The sequence below is a fragment of the Haemaphysalis longicornis genome, unplaced genomic scaffold (assembly GCF_048455015.1).
Source record: "Haemaphysalis longicornis isolate Haplotype H1 unplaced genomic scaffold, Haemaphysalis longicornis Haplotype H1 scaffold_53, whole genome shotgun sequence".
Taxonomy (NCBI): domain Eukaryota; kingdom Metazoa; phylum Arthropoda; class Arachnida; order Ixodida; family Ixodidae; genus Haemaphysalis; species Haemaphysalis longicornis.
Genome location: NW_027526389.1, coordinates 1222045 through 1238912, shown reverse-complemented (window position 1 = coordinate 1238912; position 16868 = coordinate 1222045). Strand labels below are relative to the sequence as shown.

Here is a 16868-nt window from a genome sequence, read left to right as displayed (position 1 = left end):
CTAAGAGAACATGCCGCTACACTGAATGCAGTGCCATCCTCGCATTTGTTCCGCCACTGCAGAGTTCGTCTGCGCTCCGCCGTTTAATCGGACAGTCGCGATTATGAGAAGAAAAAGCCAGAGCACGCGGTAAATAGCCCAAGCTTATGAGATTATAAAGAGAGGAGACACTTGCGTGAGGAAACCATCAGTTTCGCTTACAGGTGATAAGGTTTTCTTCCTAGACATGTGAGGTGTTTAAGTGGTGGGTTGATATGAACTTTTTGAGCCATTTGCGGTTTTTTAATATCACTTTTTGCTTATCTGACTCGTGGTTTTTCTGATAACAGTTCAGTTGCTAAACAGCTCTTGTGCCGGCCTTACTCTTCTTGTGTGGGTTTCGTCTGCGCTACCCATTACAATTGTACTCCTACGATTTTTACTCACCCGTCAACAAAACAAATAAAGGAAAGCCATAACATAAAGAGCGTATATGTAAATATATATATATATATATATATATATATATATATATAATATATATATATATATATTGTAACGCTACATAACTTGTTGAATGTTGTGCACAGTAGATGGCATTGACTATGGCACAGGCCAATCCCGCCAGTTTTTGGTGAGAGGTGCGGGGTACGACGCCGCGGACAACAGAGTCCCTGGATCTGCGCCGAAGCCGTCGCGTTGCTGGCCTCCCGCCCATCCAAGAAACGATGGCTCCGCCTGCAGGCAGTTCCCAGACACCACCGACGGGCAGCTGGCAGCCCCATCGGGAACCCCAGTCATTTTCAGGGAAGGCCGGAGAAGACGTGGATGAATGGCTCGCTCATTATGAAAGAGTGAGTAAATATAACCGCTGGGACGCTGTGGCCCGACGCGCGAACGTCGAAATCTACTTGGACGAGACAGCACTGACGTGGTTTGAAAACCACGAGGCAGCGTTGACCACATGGGAACGGTTTGTTGAAGAAATTAGGAAGGGATTTGGTGACTCGATAGCGAAGAAGAGGAGGGCCGAGCAGACGCTTCTCCAGAGAGCGCAAGTGCCCGGGGAAACATGTACAACTTACATTGAGGAAATCCTCAAGCTGTGCCGGATCGTTGACGCCAGCATGCCAGAAGATGACAGAGTTGGGCATGTCCTCAAGGGGATCGCGGAAGACGTATATAATTTCCTTATCGGCAAGGACAACTTGAATACGGTCACCGATGTGATTCGCCACTGCCGTACGTTTGAAACTATGAAGGCGCGTCGAATTACTCCCAAGTTTGGCCGACTGGCCAACGTCACAACGGTGGCCAGCGTGGACGTCAGCTCGTCTGCCGACCTCTCTGCGACTATCCGACAAATCGTTCGCGAGGAGCTCCTGCGGCATGGAGACGTAACTCGTTGCTGGACACCCTCTCCCGACGGAAGCTGCCTCCGCGATGCGTCACCTACTTGTTGCCATTCAACAACACATTTTGGCTCCTCACGGCCGTCGGTCAACGTTGCCGACGTGGACGACTACCAGCGAAGGGGCGTGTACACTATGGCGCCCCACTACCAGCCACGGGAAGATTTTCATCGTGATTCCCATCGTACACAGCACGTCTACTACCCGGAAGACCACCATCGCTCGAGTTTTCCAAGAAGGCAATTCTCGCCTGGTCAGCAGTATCCTCGTCGCGAACCACCCACCTGCTATCGATGTGGACTAGTCGGCCACATTTCGCGGTTTTGTCGCCGTCGGCGCCAAGGACCCAACGACGATCCCACGTACACGTTTCCTCGGCCCAATAACCTCAACCCTGGCACTCGATGGTATCCACCACTGTCGTCAACACGTAACGACCAGCCGACCGGTCCACGCAATGGCTCCCCCGCTTCGGACAGAAGTTTAACTCCACCGCCTCTACGCCAGCGCCAGTCTCCATCACCTCGACGCCGTCCAATGTCGCCACCGCCGGGAAACTAGCCGGCGCGGCCGATGGAGGTGAGGTCGCCGGACAGCCTTCACGAAATATACCTCTGCCCGTTTACATGGTCAAAAATAAGATTGAAGTTTTAATTGATGGTGTGCCCACGATGGCTTTGGTTGACACTGGGGCAACAGTTTCTGTGATGAGTAAGGCATTTAAAGGCAGCCTTGGGACTAAAGTAATGTTCAGCTGGGATCGCAGTGCCACATTTCGAGGCGTTGGCGGTGAACCGTTGTGGCCCCTTAGGTGCTTGTACTGTGGATGTGTCATTAGGGGGCAAAAGCTTCAAAGCAGAATTTGCGGTACTTCAGAAGTCTACACACGAAGTTATTCTCGGTATTGACTTCTTGCAAGAATGTGGTGCTAAGTTAGATTGTGCGACTGGCGAACTCTGTGTAAGCAGTGTTCTTTACTCTGCACTTGCCGAAGAACCTTTACGTTCGAGCGAACACGCTTTGGTTGTTTCGCAAGACATGGTTCTACCTCCCCGATCGGCGTCCTTTATACCTGTCATGGTATGCGGTGCTGTGGAGCCTTCCTTTTGTGCAATTGTTGAGCCCATTCTGCCGAACTGCGTCAAGAAGGATGTTTTGTTGCCGCACTGTTTGATTTCCGTACACGGTGGGCGCAGTTCCATATGCGCAGTTAACTGCTCAGCCGCTAGTACCGTTCTACCGCTAGGGATGAAGCTTGCACTATTTGAAAAGGATACCAGAGTACCCCTGGCAACAGTGAGTGACGAAACTTGCGATTTCGAGGGTGACTGCGCTACGCGTGACGAACAGCTTTTGAAGATGATCAACAAAGGTCTTTCTTCTGCCGAGAGGGAGGCGTTAGCCCATGTCCTTTCAAGGCATGCGACAGTATTTGACTTTTCCACCAACCCCGGCAACAAGACCGAAATCCCGCCTTCTCGCACGCGCCACAGCATAGACACCGGAACCGCCCGCCCGCTCCGGCAAAAACCGTATCGGGTTTCTCCTGGCGAGAGGAAGGTCATCGCAGACCAGGTCAACGAGATGCTACAGAAGGGAGTGGTACAGGAATCAGCTAGCCCTTGGGCAGCGCCGGTAATCCTGGTGAAGAAGAAGGATGGTTCCTGGCGATTCTGTGTTGACTACAGACGCCTGAACGCAATTACAAAGAAGGACGTGTACCCTCTTCCTCGCATAGATGATGTTATTGACTGTCTGCACTCCGCCTCCTACTTTTCGTCAGTTGACTTAAGATCTGGTTACTGGCAAATTCCGATGGATCCGGCCGACAAAGAGAAGACGGCTTTTGTGACTCCTGACGGGCTATTTGAATTTAACGTCATGCCGTTTGGCCTTTGTAATGCCCCAGCTACATTTGAAAGGTTCATGGGCACAATTTTGCGTGGTTTAAAGTGGGAGATTTGTCTGTGCTACCTCGACGACGTAGTAATTTTTTGAAGAGCACAACACCCGCCTTGACATGGTCCTGAACTGCCTAGAAAAAGCCGGCCTTGTGCTAAATTCAAAAAAATGCCGCTTCGGCGAGCGCCAGACCTTAGTGTTGGGGCATCTAGTCGACAAAGATGGCGTTAGACCTGATCCACAAAAGATTGAAGCCGTGAGTCAGTTTAAGCAGCCAAAGTCTGTGCGTGACCTACGAAGTTTCCTGGGGCTATGCTCCTACTTTCGTCGGTTTGTACCAAACTTTGCAGAGCTCGCTTCTCCTCTGTCTTCTCTGTTACGCAAAAATGCTCCTTTCTACTGGACATCTGAGTGCGAAGCCTCCTTTTCTCAACTGAAATTTCTTCTGACGTCGGGGCCAATACTACGCCATTTCGATCCGGCTGCTCCTACAGAAGTGCATACGGACGCCAGCGGCATCGGAATCGGAGCAGTCCTTGTGCAGAGACTTCGCGGCACTGAGCATCTGATTGCCTACGCCAGCCGCACGCTCAGCAAACCTGAGAAAAATTATACAGTGACTGAGCAAGAATGTTTGGCTGTCATCTTCGCTGTGCATAAGTTTCGCCCTTACATCTATGGACGGCCTTTTACAATTGTTACGGACCACCACTCCTTATGTTGGCTCGTTGGACTACGTGATCCATCTGGGCGGCTCGCCCGCTGGGCCCTCAGACTCCAAGAATATGATTTCGTTGTTTCCTACAAAAGCGGCCGCCGACACACCGACGCTGACTGCCTTTCCCGGCTCCCAGTTACATCTACCGCCTGCGAAGCTGACAATTTCGACGACTATCTTGCAGCAGTCGTTGAGACATTCCCTGACGTAGAAACCTTCCGGCGAGAACAGGAAGGTGACCCCAAGCTAGCGTCCTTCTTCGCCACTGCTCGCGACTCCACCCCTCCCAACCGCTTTTCTATTCGGGATGGTCTGCTCTACAAAGCAAACTACAATGCTACTGGAGCGCGGTTCCTTCTCGTTGTACCCGAGCGGCTGCGCTCTTGCGTGCTTCGTGCTATGCATGATGACATGACGTCTGGGCACCTTGGCTTCGCTCGCACATTAAACCGCGTACAAGAACGCTTTTACTGGCCCAACATGCGGCGCACGACTGAAAAATACGTCGCCAGTTGTGTTGAGTGTCAGCGCTACAAGCGTCCTGCAACCACACCGCCCGGCCTCCTCCATCCTGTGAATCCACCCACTGCTCCATTTGAGAAAGTCGGGATTGATTTCGTTGGCCCACTTCCACGGACGCCAGCTGGAAACCGCTGGGTTATCGTCTGCGTGGACCACCTGACGCGTTACGCAGAAACTGCGGCTGTACGAACAGCTTCAGCAGCCTCGGTTTCTATGTTCCTGCTAAATTTTATGATTCTGAGGCATGGCGCTCCGCGCGTGCTTATAAGTGATCGTGGCCGCCAATTTATTGCGGATGTTGTAGAGGAGCTACTTCGCCTTTGCACCTCACAGTTTCGCCATGCTACACCGTATCATCCGCAGACCAACGGACTTGTTGAACGCACAAATCGAACACTTCTCAACATGATTTCAATGTACGTGGCCTCAGACCACAAAAACTGGGATGAAATATTGCCTTTCATAACTTACGCGTACAACACGGCCAAGCACGAAACAACCGGCTACAGTCCCTTCTACCTCGTCTACGCACGCAATCCTCGCACTCCTCTGGACACCATCCTGCCATTCTCGTTGCACGACGAGGACTCAGTTGCCAAGACTCTGTGCTTGGCCGAAGAGTCCCGCCAATTAGCTCGCCTGCGCACCCTTGCATCACATACCCGGTCTAAACAGAGATACGACGTTCGCCACCGCAGTGTATCATTCTGTAAAGGTGATTTGGTGTGGTTATGGACTCCCTTTAGGAAACGTGGACTGTGTAGCAAGTTTTTGTCGCGTTACACTGGCCCATTCGTTATTCTCGACCGTGTAAGCGACGTGACCTACGTCATTTCGCGCCTCACAACACATGGTCGCCGGTCCAGCAAGACCCAACTTGTGCACGTCGCCCGGCTAAAGACTTATCACCCTCGTGCTGCTGAGTGACTCACCCGGCGGGTTTCGTCTGCGGAGGGGGGAAATGTAACGCTACATAACTTGTTGAATGTTGTGCACAGTAGATGGCATTGACTATGGCACAGGCCAATCCCGCCAGCGAAAATGCCGGGACGACGAAGAGAAGAACGAGGTGCTTTTCGCGTATCCAGGGCTCGGACTCGACGCTCAGCAACGGTCCTCACCCAGGTTTTTTTTAAATAAACCCTCAGCTCACCCCTCGACGCCTGAGCATCACCGTAACAATATATATATATATATAGATATATATATATATATATATATATATATATATATATATATATATATATATATATATATACGCTTTATGTTATAAGGAAATGAGGGGCTCGTTGAGGAAATACAGAAACATAGGTCGGCAGTCTACAACGCCAAAGGAGGCATAGGGGTGTTGTTATGCTCTATTTTTTACTACGGTTAATGAAGTTAAGCTTTATTTTTTTGAAATATAAGGAAGAAAGAAAGAAAGAAAAAAACGCGCCCAGAGTGGGGACCGAACCCACGCCTTTCTATTAGATCTCGAATGGCTTACCAATTCGGCTATCTGGGCGACTGTGTTCTCCTTCACTTTCTGGGCTATTTATATTTACTAGAAGTGTATTTATGTGCCTCCTTTGGCGTTGTAGACTGCCGACCTATGTTTCTGTATTTCCTAAACGAGCCCCTCATTTCCTTACAATATTATTCTGCGAAAGCCTAGCGAGGGCCTCGGTTCTAGCAGCCTTGATGCCTAGGTAGCATAAGAGGGCTTCCCGCCAGTTACCCACTCATGACAGGCTGTAGACGTTTGACTCACGCCCCGGGGGTTGAAAAGAAGGTCCCTTTCTCCCCGTGTAGTAAGAATGGCGCTGGCTACCACCCTCAAGCGTCAGATACACTTCTAGTAAATATAAATAGCCCAGAAAGTGAAAGAGAATACAGTCGCCCATATAGCCGAATTGGTAAGGCATTCGAGATCTAATCGAAAGGCGTGGGTTCGGTCCCCACTCTGGGCGCGTGTTTTTCTTTCTTTCTTCTGTATATTAAAAAAATGTTCACTTCATTAACCGTAGTAAAAATAGAGCCTAACAACACCCCTATGCCTCCTTTGGAGTTGTAGACTGCCGACCTATGTTTCTGTATATATATATATATATATATATATATATATATATATATACAAGAGAAGAAAAAACTTCGAACAAGGTAAAAGCACGATTGTGGCCTACGTTTCAGCAAAGAGAACTTGCTTTCCTCAGGGCAATCTCTCGCCTGGCAGGCAGGGTTTATATAGGGGTAGGACCCCAGGTGAAAGGAGAGGGAAAGATGGAAGGGAAATTGAGCAAGCTGATTGGTTTCGGAGTGTGGGGGGGGAGAGATTGAGGGGCCAAGAAGGTTGTCTAGTTTAAGCCGCGAAGTAGGTCACACGGAAGTCAGCTGGTGGTTGATATTCGTGGAATTTTGGACAGACAGGATGAGAGGGTGCTTATTGACCCGCCGCGGGGTATAGGGAAAGGATCTCAGAACCGCCGGAAGCAGACCAGGCGGTGAGGGTGGGGTCCTTATCAGAAACTATCTGCAAGCCTCAGGTCAAAAGAAAAGATAGAGACGGGGGGAAAACTAACAAGGTCAAAAAAAAAAAAAGAAACAGGGAGGGAAACCACATAAACCCACACACAAAAGAAAAAGCTATGACCCGGCAACTGAAATGGCACGTGTCACCCACGGCAACATTCCTGGAACAGGCCTGTCCTGAAACTCAAAAACGAAAAGATAAAGTTAGAGTGACGTACGGGGCACAAGACCACGCGGAGTTAAAAAAAAAAGAGAAATTAAATAAATAAAATTGAATTCCAAAAGCAAAGGTTGGAGGGATGAGGGCGAGTATTAAGCTAGACGCTAATGAATGAAAAAAAAAAAAAGGGGGAAAGAAATTAGGTGACCAGGTACGGAGCAGAGTGAACGGTCATAGTCTTTGGATGAGGTATATGCACGAAAATGCCTAATGCTGCATTCCCGGTGAATATCGCAAGGATTCCAAGTTGCCCTTAGACGCATTAATTCCAGCAGGTTCCATGGAGTTGAATTTGTGAATTAAGTACGATTCTCGGTATTTCCTGTCCCCAGGAGACTTAAAATTTGACTGAAGTATATATAACTTAAGGTCATCAAAATTGTGGCCTGGTTGGTTGAAATGCTGCGCTACAGCTATGGAGGATTTGCTAAGAGTATCTGCCCGGTGACCATTAAGCCGTAGGCTCATAGGTTGGCTCGTTTCGCCTATATACTGTTTGTGGCACATTGAGCATTCCAACATATACACAATGTTGGATGAAGTGCACGTAAACCTTGAATTAATCTTGTGGACATAATTACTGGCTGTGCTTTTTACAACGCAGTCTGTTTGCAGGTGCCTACAAGTCTTGCATCTGGGGCGGGAGCAGCTGGCTATGACTGGTTGCTTTGAAGGCCCTGTTTTAGCATGCACTAAAATATCTTTTAGATTCCTGTTTCTCCGGTAGGTAACTCTTGGTGCTTCCGGGAAAGTCTTTTTAAGTCGGTCGTTACTGGCTAAAATGGGGTAGTACTTCCGCAGTATATTGTTTACGTTTGGGAGGGCGTTTGAAAATTTAGTTATTAGGGCAGGTGGCCTGGCGCATTCGTTTTGCCGCTGTTTGTTGAGAACGTCATCCCTTTTGAGATTAGACACACGTTGGTACGCCTGATCGAGCGAGCTTTTGGGGTGGTTCCTGTTGATAAGGGTGGCCTTGAGTTCGTCTAGGTGCTCTACGTAGTCACTGTCATCACTGCATACTCTTCTAAGCCTGGTGGCTTGTCCTACAAAGATCCCTTGTTTGCAGTGTCTGGGGTGATGGCTTTTATAATCTAGGTACTGCTGCCTGTCTGTTGGCTTTCTAAAAAGCGTGGTTTTAAGTTTACCGTTGTCTAGAATGACGGTAGTATCTAGGAAGTTCACTTCTTTTTCAGAATATTGGCAGGAGAATTTAATAGTCGGATGCGAAGAATTGAGATGGGATATAAACGTTTCTAGAGTCGCGCGACCGTGTTCCCAAATCATAAAGATGTCGTCTATGTAGCGGAGGTAAACCTGAGGTTTATGCGGTAAAGAGCTTAATAGGGTAGCTTCAAGTTGCCCCATGAAAATGTTGGCATAGGTCGGCGCGAATGGAGTACCCATGCTAGTTCCAAAAACTTGCAAAAAGTAAGAAGAGTCAAATTCAAAATAATTGAGAGTCAGGACTAGTTTTAACAAAGTTATGTACACTTCTGGTGCATGTTGGTGCGGGTTCACTGATAGAGATTTTGAAATCGCTTCAATTCCTTCGGCGAACGGAATGTTTGTATACAATGCAGCAACGTCAAGAGTAACAAGGAGGGTTCCACTGGGTAGGCGCCCGCCCATATTTATCTCTTCTATTATGCGGAGGAAGTGGGGGGTGTCCTGAACGAATGAAGGAAGAAGAGCCGGAATGTCGGATAGGTGATGATCCAGAAACAGAGATAGTGCTTCGGTTGGGGTATTGTTATTCGAAACTATAGGTCTGCCAGGAATGTCGGCTGTGAACAATAATTCTACGGGGACTTTATGGACTTTTGGGAGGAGGTAAAAACGTCCTGCATGCTTATTATTTGGTTTCATGAAATTTAAGTCAGTAGTCGTTATTAATTCTCTAGATCGTAGATCTGTGAAGGTCTGAAGGATTTTTAGGCTGTATTCCTGGCTCGGATCGTTATCTAAGGGCTTGTAGTGGCAAGGGTTATTGAGCTGCCTATAAGCTTCATCTTTGTATTTTCCTATAGGTAAAACAACTACGCTGCCACCTTTGTCGGCTGGCTTTAAGTCGGTCGTTACTGGCTTTAAGCCAGTAACGACCGACTTAAAAAGACTTTCCCGGAAGCACCAAGAGTTACCTACCGGAGAAACAGGAATCTAAAAGATATTTTAGTGCATGCTAAAACAGGGCCTTCAAAGCAACCAGTCATAGCCAGCTGCTCCCGCCCCAGATGCAAGACTTGTAGGCACCTGCAAACAGACTGCGTTGTAAAAAGCACAGCCAGTAATTATGTCCACAAAATTAATTCAAGTTTTACGTGCACTTCATCCAACATTGTGTATATGTTGGAATGCTCAATGTGCCACAAACAGTATATAGGCGAAACGAGCCAACCTATGAGCCTACGGCTTAATGGTCACCGGGCAGATACTCTTAGCAAATCCTCCGTAGCTGTAGCGCAGCATTTCAACCAACCAGGCCACAATTTTGATGACCTTAAGTTATATATACTTCAGTCAAATTTTAAGTCTCCTGGGGACAGGAAATACCGAGAATCGTACTTAATTCACAAATTCAACTCCATGGAACCTGCTGGAAATAATGCGTCTAAGGGCAACTTGGAATCCTTGCGATATTCACCGGGAATGCAGCATTAGGCATTTTCGTGCATATACCTCATCCAAAGACTATGACCGTTCACTCTGCTCCGTACCTGGTCACCTAATTTCTTTTCCCCCTTTTTTTTTTTTAATTCCTTAGCGTCTAGCTTAATACTCGCCCTCATCCCTCCAACCTTTGCTTTTGGAATTCAATTGTATTTATTTAATTTCTCTTTTTTTTTAACTCCGCGTGGTCTTGTGCCCCGTACGTCACTCTAACTTTATCTTTTCGTTTTTGAGTTTCAGGACAGGCCTGTTCCAGGAATGTTGCCGTGGGTGACACGTGCCATTTCAGTTGCCGGGTCATAGCTTTTTCTTTTGTGTGTGGGTTTATGTGGTTTCCCTCCCTGTTTCTTTTTTTTTTTGACCTTGTTAGTTTTCCCCCCGTCTCTATCTTTTCTTTTGACCTGAGGCTTGCAGATAGTTTCTGATAAGGACCCCACCCTCACCGCCTGGTCTGCTTCCGGCGGTTCTGAGATCCTTTCCCTATACCCCGCGGCGGGTCAATAAGCACCCTCTCATCCTGTCTGTCCAAAATTCCACGAATATCAACCACCAGCTGACTTCCGTGTGACCTACTTCGCGGCTTACACTAGACAACCTTCTTGGCCCCTCAATCTCTCCCCCCCCCCACACTCCGAAACCAATCAGCTTGCTCAATTTCCCTTCCATCTTTCCCTCTCCTTTCACCTGGGGTCCTACCCCTATATAAGCCCTGCCTGTCAGGCGAGAGATTGCCCTGAGGAAAGCAAGTTCTCTTTGCTGAAACGTAGGCCACAATCGTGCTTTTACCTTGTTCGAAGTTTTTTCTTCTCTTGTGTTCTCTACCATCTTCAAAGTTCTACTACTCCCTATATATATATATATATATATATATATATACAGGGTGTCCCAGCTATCATGCACCAAGATTCAAAAAATGAGCAATGGGGTTACTCGAAGAAAACCTAGTGCGTAATGTTTGCAGTACTGTGGAGAAGCGGACAGTAATTTTTTCGTTAATGATATTTAACTAATTAATTGAAATTAATTATCTAACTTGAGAATTACTGTCCTAATCACTGAAGTGTCAATGAGGCACTTGTAGGTACCAACCAGGGGCATCTAACTGCGCTATTTTCAGAGTCGAACTAATTGCGTACTTATTTATTCTGACTGATAAAGAAAACCCGCGAAATATGAAAAAAAATTCCCCCGCATTTCCCCGAGGGGGAGAATGTGAAAGTGCGAATGCACGGTTGTCGGCCCGCTTGCGGCGCTTGCGCTCGGCCCCCGCAGCCCACCGCCTTCTCTTCCATCTCTTCCATCGGGTTTGTAGTATCACGTGTACACCACGCAGTTATCAAGCCGCTATAACGCCGCTGAGTCGCCAACGCACGCCGCTGACGACGTAGTTTGAATGCGTTAAAGATATAAGGCGCGTTACTCACTCTGATATCAGCGTGGCTTCCGTGGCTTAGTCGGTAGCGCGTCGCGCTGCGGCCGCAAAGTCCTCGGATCGAAACCTGGCGCCGGATGCTGTTTCTTTTTTAAATGTAGAGGAGCACTGCGGACGCCAACGCCGCCGCCGCCGCCGCCGGTGGATGGTTTGGGGTCGCTTATAAAGAGCATTCGCTCTTAAAATATCACGTGACGGCGCTTCCGCGCGCATTGTACAGCAGCGTCCCCAAATAAGCTGATTGAAAGCAACTGCTTCGCCTGTCACCCGACTGAAGAGACAGCGCATCACCTTGATAATGGCATGCATGGAAGGAGCAGCAACAGCAAGATTCGCGGGCTCGTGTGCAGATAAGGCGCAAACTCGGCCGCGATTTCTTCTTTCTTTCTTTTGTTTATTTCATTCTGGCTAACTCAGAAGCAGCCAGTTTGAGGGCATTGCTTTACGATCCCAGTCGAAAAACACAACAGGAATTTCTGTCGCACAACAGAAATTTCTGTCGCACGACAGAAATTTCTGTCGCACGACAGGGATTTCTGTTGGGACTACAGGATGGTCTGTCGTGCGACAGGAAGTTCTGTAGTACAACTACAGGAAATTTGTCGTACGACAGGCATTTCTGTCGCACGACAGGAATTTCTGTCGGGACTACAGGGTGGCCTGTCGTGCGACAGAAATTTCTGTAGTACAACTACAGAAAATCTGCCGTACGACAGGCATTTCTGTCGCACAACAGAAATTTCTGTTGGGAATGCAGGATGGTCTGTTGTGAGACAGGAATCTCTGCAGAATGATGACAGAATGTCTGTCGTACGACAGAAATTTATGTAGTACAACAGACATATCTATCATGCGACCGACATTCTGCAGTCCCCACTACAAAAACCTTTGTAATAGAACTACAAAATGTATGTCGCATGAGACATTTCTGTTGTACTACTGTTTTTGTGCAACACCCTGTAGGCACTACACAAACTTCTGTTGGCCCACAGACTGTCCTTCAGCCACTACATTCAGCATTCCGTAATTACCATTATTATCTGCCATGCGACAGATCATTTTGTAGTCTCTGCAGATTTTTATAGTGTGAAAGAGAAGTTTAGATCCATTGCGAAAGTGTCACATGGCAGACCGTTCAGTAATGCTACAAAATTGCTTGCATACCCTGTCGGAAAACCCTGCGTTTTCCAGCATTAGGAGAGCGATGGAATAGCCCGGAAAGAACGGAATACATAGGAAAACGCCGCGCTGAACGACAGCAACGCGGGGAGGTTGCTGGAGAGCATCGAATAACATGGGGACATTGCCTTTGGGGACAGGGCTTTAGCCAATGCGAATGGGATAGCACGAACGGGATAGTACGGGATGGTATGGTGCCGCTGCTTGGCTGGACACGGGAATGCCGCGCGCCGGTTAAGGGGTGGACTGGTTGTATTCCAGCGCCGCGATCGACGCAGATGCTCCGAAACTTGGTGTTTGCGGCCCGTGCGGTGAGCGAAATCCCACTTTTTTAGCGTGCGCTGCACGGAAACAATGCTGCGTGCGAGTGACGGTCATCTCGTTCAATTGCATTGCAAGCGTCCGTTGTAATGAACGTTTGTTGCATTGCGGCCATTAGCATTCCGGCCGTGTTGGAAAAAACCTTCGCTACAAATTTGCAATTAACAACGCAACTTAGCACAAATCACACTAATGTTGGAGCATCTAAGCGTAGCCCCATAATAAAAAAAATGGATACATAGAGAACTTCGGAAATTCCTCGGGTTCTTCGAGTGAATTGCAATTGCATATATTGTACTGTGGACAATGTTTGATAAAAGAATCAGGCAACAAGGGTAGCCCCTCGGCAAAACGGACGCATAAAAAACAAGCAAGATGTGCTTTTTGAAGCCGTGGTGTAATAATTGCAGTGCACATTCTGACATGTATTTCTGGGTGTCTTTGAGAGCCCCATTGTTTCAATCTGGGTGCTGTTGTTTTGTTTTGTTTTTTTAGCGAGCAATTTGTTTATTTTAACGCGAAACATGTGTCCAATCAAGCGAAATAGTTAAAATAAGATTTTAAAAACAGCGAACCAGTTGCCGCTACCTGTCTGAAAAAAAAAAAAAAAGAAACGGCGCCAGTGAACTCGCTGCATTGCCGAGATGTGTTAAAAAAATAAATGTAGAAAGAAAGAAAACGCGCGCCTTCCCTCTAGGCCGGCCCTCTGGAAAAAGTTCGGGGAAGCATCGTCACCACTGAAGGCATGTCGCGGCGCGACAGAACTCGCGGGACGGGGAGACCACAATACGAAGAATCGAGAGGGGTCAGGAGGGGTCGCGAAACAACTTCTCGTGATCGGCCGGTTCCCTCCTTACCCTTCCTTTGTTCCCTCCTGCTTTGTTCCTTCCTGCTTTTCGTCTCCCGGTCAAAATTTGCGGTGGCTGCGTGGCCCAGTGGCTCGTTCACATTTCACATCGGCGCTTTGCCTAGTTGAAGTTAGGCTTAACTTTTTTGTAAAAACGTGCATCTTATGTCTCCGCGGAGTGTCAGCAGCAACATTTGAAGCTTCGGAAGCTGTGGTAAAAGCAAGATCAGTGGTCCGGATTTCAAGCATCTCGATGTGAGGACTCCTCCAGCGACGACTAACCGGGGTGCTTGGGATAATTGGCACTTTAATGTGAGTGAATGCGACGAATCTCGCAGGCAGCGTGATTTGGAATACGTGCGATGTGCTTCGACAATCGACTGAACTTGCAACGATCCCTGCGTGACTTCGGCAGGTATCGTGTGTGCATACTCTTTAAGATAGTGCAGCACCACAGAGACGTGCGCTTTTCGCCACAGGATACCCTTCCAAGCCTTGCTGTGCGAATGCAACGGAACAAGGTTCACAAAGGCAAGCATTCCAGCTAAAGATTGACTTTCCATTTTAATTTTCTCACGTTTTGCAGTGTAAAAGAAATATTTGTTCACTTGTGTTTTAATGGCCCTAACTAATATAAGGAACCAATTTTCGAACGGTTATTGTCGATGCTCGTTTGATATTTTTTTATTATCGGGGAGAATAAATTTGCTTTTATGAACAGGTTGAGCGTCATTGACGGAACGCGATGATGGGACGCGATTTGGCCCTGCTTCCGAAGCACGGCCAAATCAGCTGAAAAGTGCCCAAATGAGTCTGGCTAAATTTTGTAGCGCTACTGAGGTTTCCCTGAAGGAATGACATCTGTATTTCTTGTTAACAGCTACGCGGGTTTGCAATTACACGGCTATTAAAAAAAAGGCAGAGCGCGAGCATCGGCCACGCTATTCGCTAGAGACGGCGTGGTCTCGGGCGTGTTCCAGCGTTACGTTCCAGCGGCTGCTGGATCCACGAGTTTCCGTGTCCGGCGTGTACCAGCGTCCAGGTTCCCGTGAATTTGCAGCAGGCGCAGTTTCGCATGACGTGCGGATGAACGCTGTTTTGTACTAAAAGAAATTATAGTTCTGACCGTTTCCAAGTCAGCACGATCATGGAGCATACAAATAACGCGCCACATTGTTTTTATATTTGGCAATGAAATAAAAATTATTTGTTTGGTGTAACAGCAACATAAGAGGGCAGTAAAAGCCTCTCCATGACAAAAAGTGAAGCCCCGGTAGTGCCCAGGAACAGTGTTGTAAAAAGAGGAAAATAAAATGGATAAGCACCGCAAACTGCTTTTTTTTTTTTTTTCGGACTGTGATCAGACATGTGCAGTCTGCGTAACATCAAACTTTTGTATTGCATGCATGAATGTACCACTAGTTGCATTGCTTAAATGCCTTTTGGTACAGCTTTCTGAAATCAGTTATTCACTGAAAGCAATTTCAAGCTTGTACCAGAAAGGCAAGAATGACCCCAAATGCTTATGTTTGTTGGTCATATTTTTATTGAAATTGTTATGCATATCCTGCATACTTCAGGTAATTAATAGAAAAAACATCACGGGAAGTAAATTTCTTATGCCAAACTAGTTGAAATTGGAGACATGACAGGATTTACTACGAAAACAGACATGACAGGATTTACTACAGACTACAGAACAGGATTTACTACAGACTACAGAACAGGATTTACTACAGACTACAGGGCAGGATTTACTACAGACTACAGGACAGGATTTACGACAGACTACAGGACAGGATTAACTACAGACTACAGGACAGGATTTACTACAGAATACAGAACAGGATTTACTACAGACTACAGGATGTCCCATTCCCTCACAGGATCATTCTGTCGTATTTTTCTGTTGTGTTTTTCGACTGGGATGCACGTTAATGCGCGCGGAGGCTCTGTCACGTGGTATTTTTCATATTTCGCGGGTTTTCTTTATCAGTCAGAATAAATGAGTACGCAATTATTTCGTCGCTGAAAATACCGCAGTTAAATGCCCCTCGTGGGTACCTACAAGTGCCTCATTGACACTTTAGTGATTAGGACAGTACTTCTCGAGTTAGATAATTAATTACAATTAATTAGTAAAGTCTAATTAACGAAAAAATTACTGTCCGCTTCTCCACAGTACTGCAAACAATACGCACTAGGTTTTCTTCGTGTTACGCCATTACTCTTTTTTTTAATCTTGGTGCATGATAGCTGGGACACCCTGTATATATATCTTTTGATGAGTTTTGCAACGGGCCAGAAGAAACGGTCAGGTAAAAGATATGAACAACTTTGCGGTTAACTTGTTTATTATATATTAGTCCGACGGTTTGGGAAGTGAACTTCCTTCCTCAGGGAAAATCCCACAATGAACACCGAACCCTTATTCACACTGCATGCGAGGGAGTCTCTCTTTTTCTCCCTCTTAAAGGAGGGGAATACGCCAGAGAACGTTAAAAATCAGGTAACAACACGGCACTTGCTGAGTGAGAGAGGATTAAAAAAAAAGAACTGACAAACAAAATACAAACAACGCATGAGCACAGATGGGAAGAGCGGGGCGGTGGTGTAGTAACTAAGGGCGCGGCCTTGGCCCGGGATTTCTTTCGTGGGTTCACCCACAACAGACAGTTAAAAGGAGAGTCATTGCTTTTACCAAGAAACCGGTGATAAGTCTACTTTGTTTGCCCTTTGAAGGGCCGCGACATGGCGACAGAGAAAGGCACTAGCGGGAGCCAACGGCGAGCCGCACAGCGGTGGGACCATGCGGAAGACAGGGATCCCAGCGGGACTGGAGTGATTCTTCAATGGGCGCCTTGAACTGCTACGTATAGATAGGTATTTTTAGAAACAGCTGCCTATAGCCACATCTTCCATCTTTGTATTAACTTCAACAACATCTCGTCATCACATAAAAGTAGGAAGTTGATGAACACAGCTATAATAGTTCGCCTCTAAGCGATTATACAGCGCCACTATTTTCGACGTACCTAATAGTAAGAACCTTTCGTCACGAAACGGCCATTTGGGATCAGAATCAATTTTATGCCCGTGTTAGTGCCGCGCTGATAATTCTTTCTGTTGCTTGCCCCAAATAACAAACCGTCTGGGCC

General features: G+C 47.2%; 1 protein-coding gene across 1 annotated transcript; it reads left to right on the top strand.

The window, feature by feature from the left end:
- Nucleotides 1-707: 707 nt before the first annotated feature.
- LOC144140868 (uncharacterized) lies at nucleotides 708-1952 on the top strand. The gene has a single exon (XM_077672370.1). It carries the CDS (start codon nucleotides 708-710, stop codon nucleotides 1950-1952), a length of 1245 nt encoding a protein of 414 aa, XP_077528496.1.
- Nucleotides 1953-16868: the final 14916 nt, after the last annotated feature.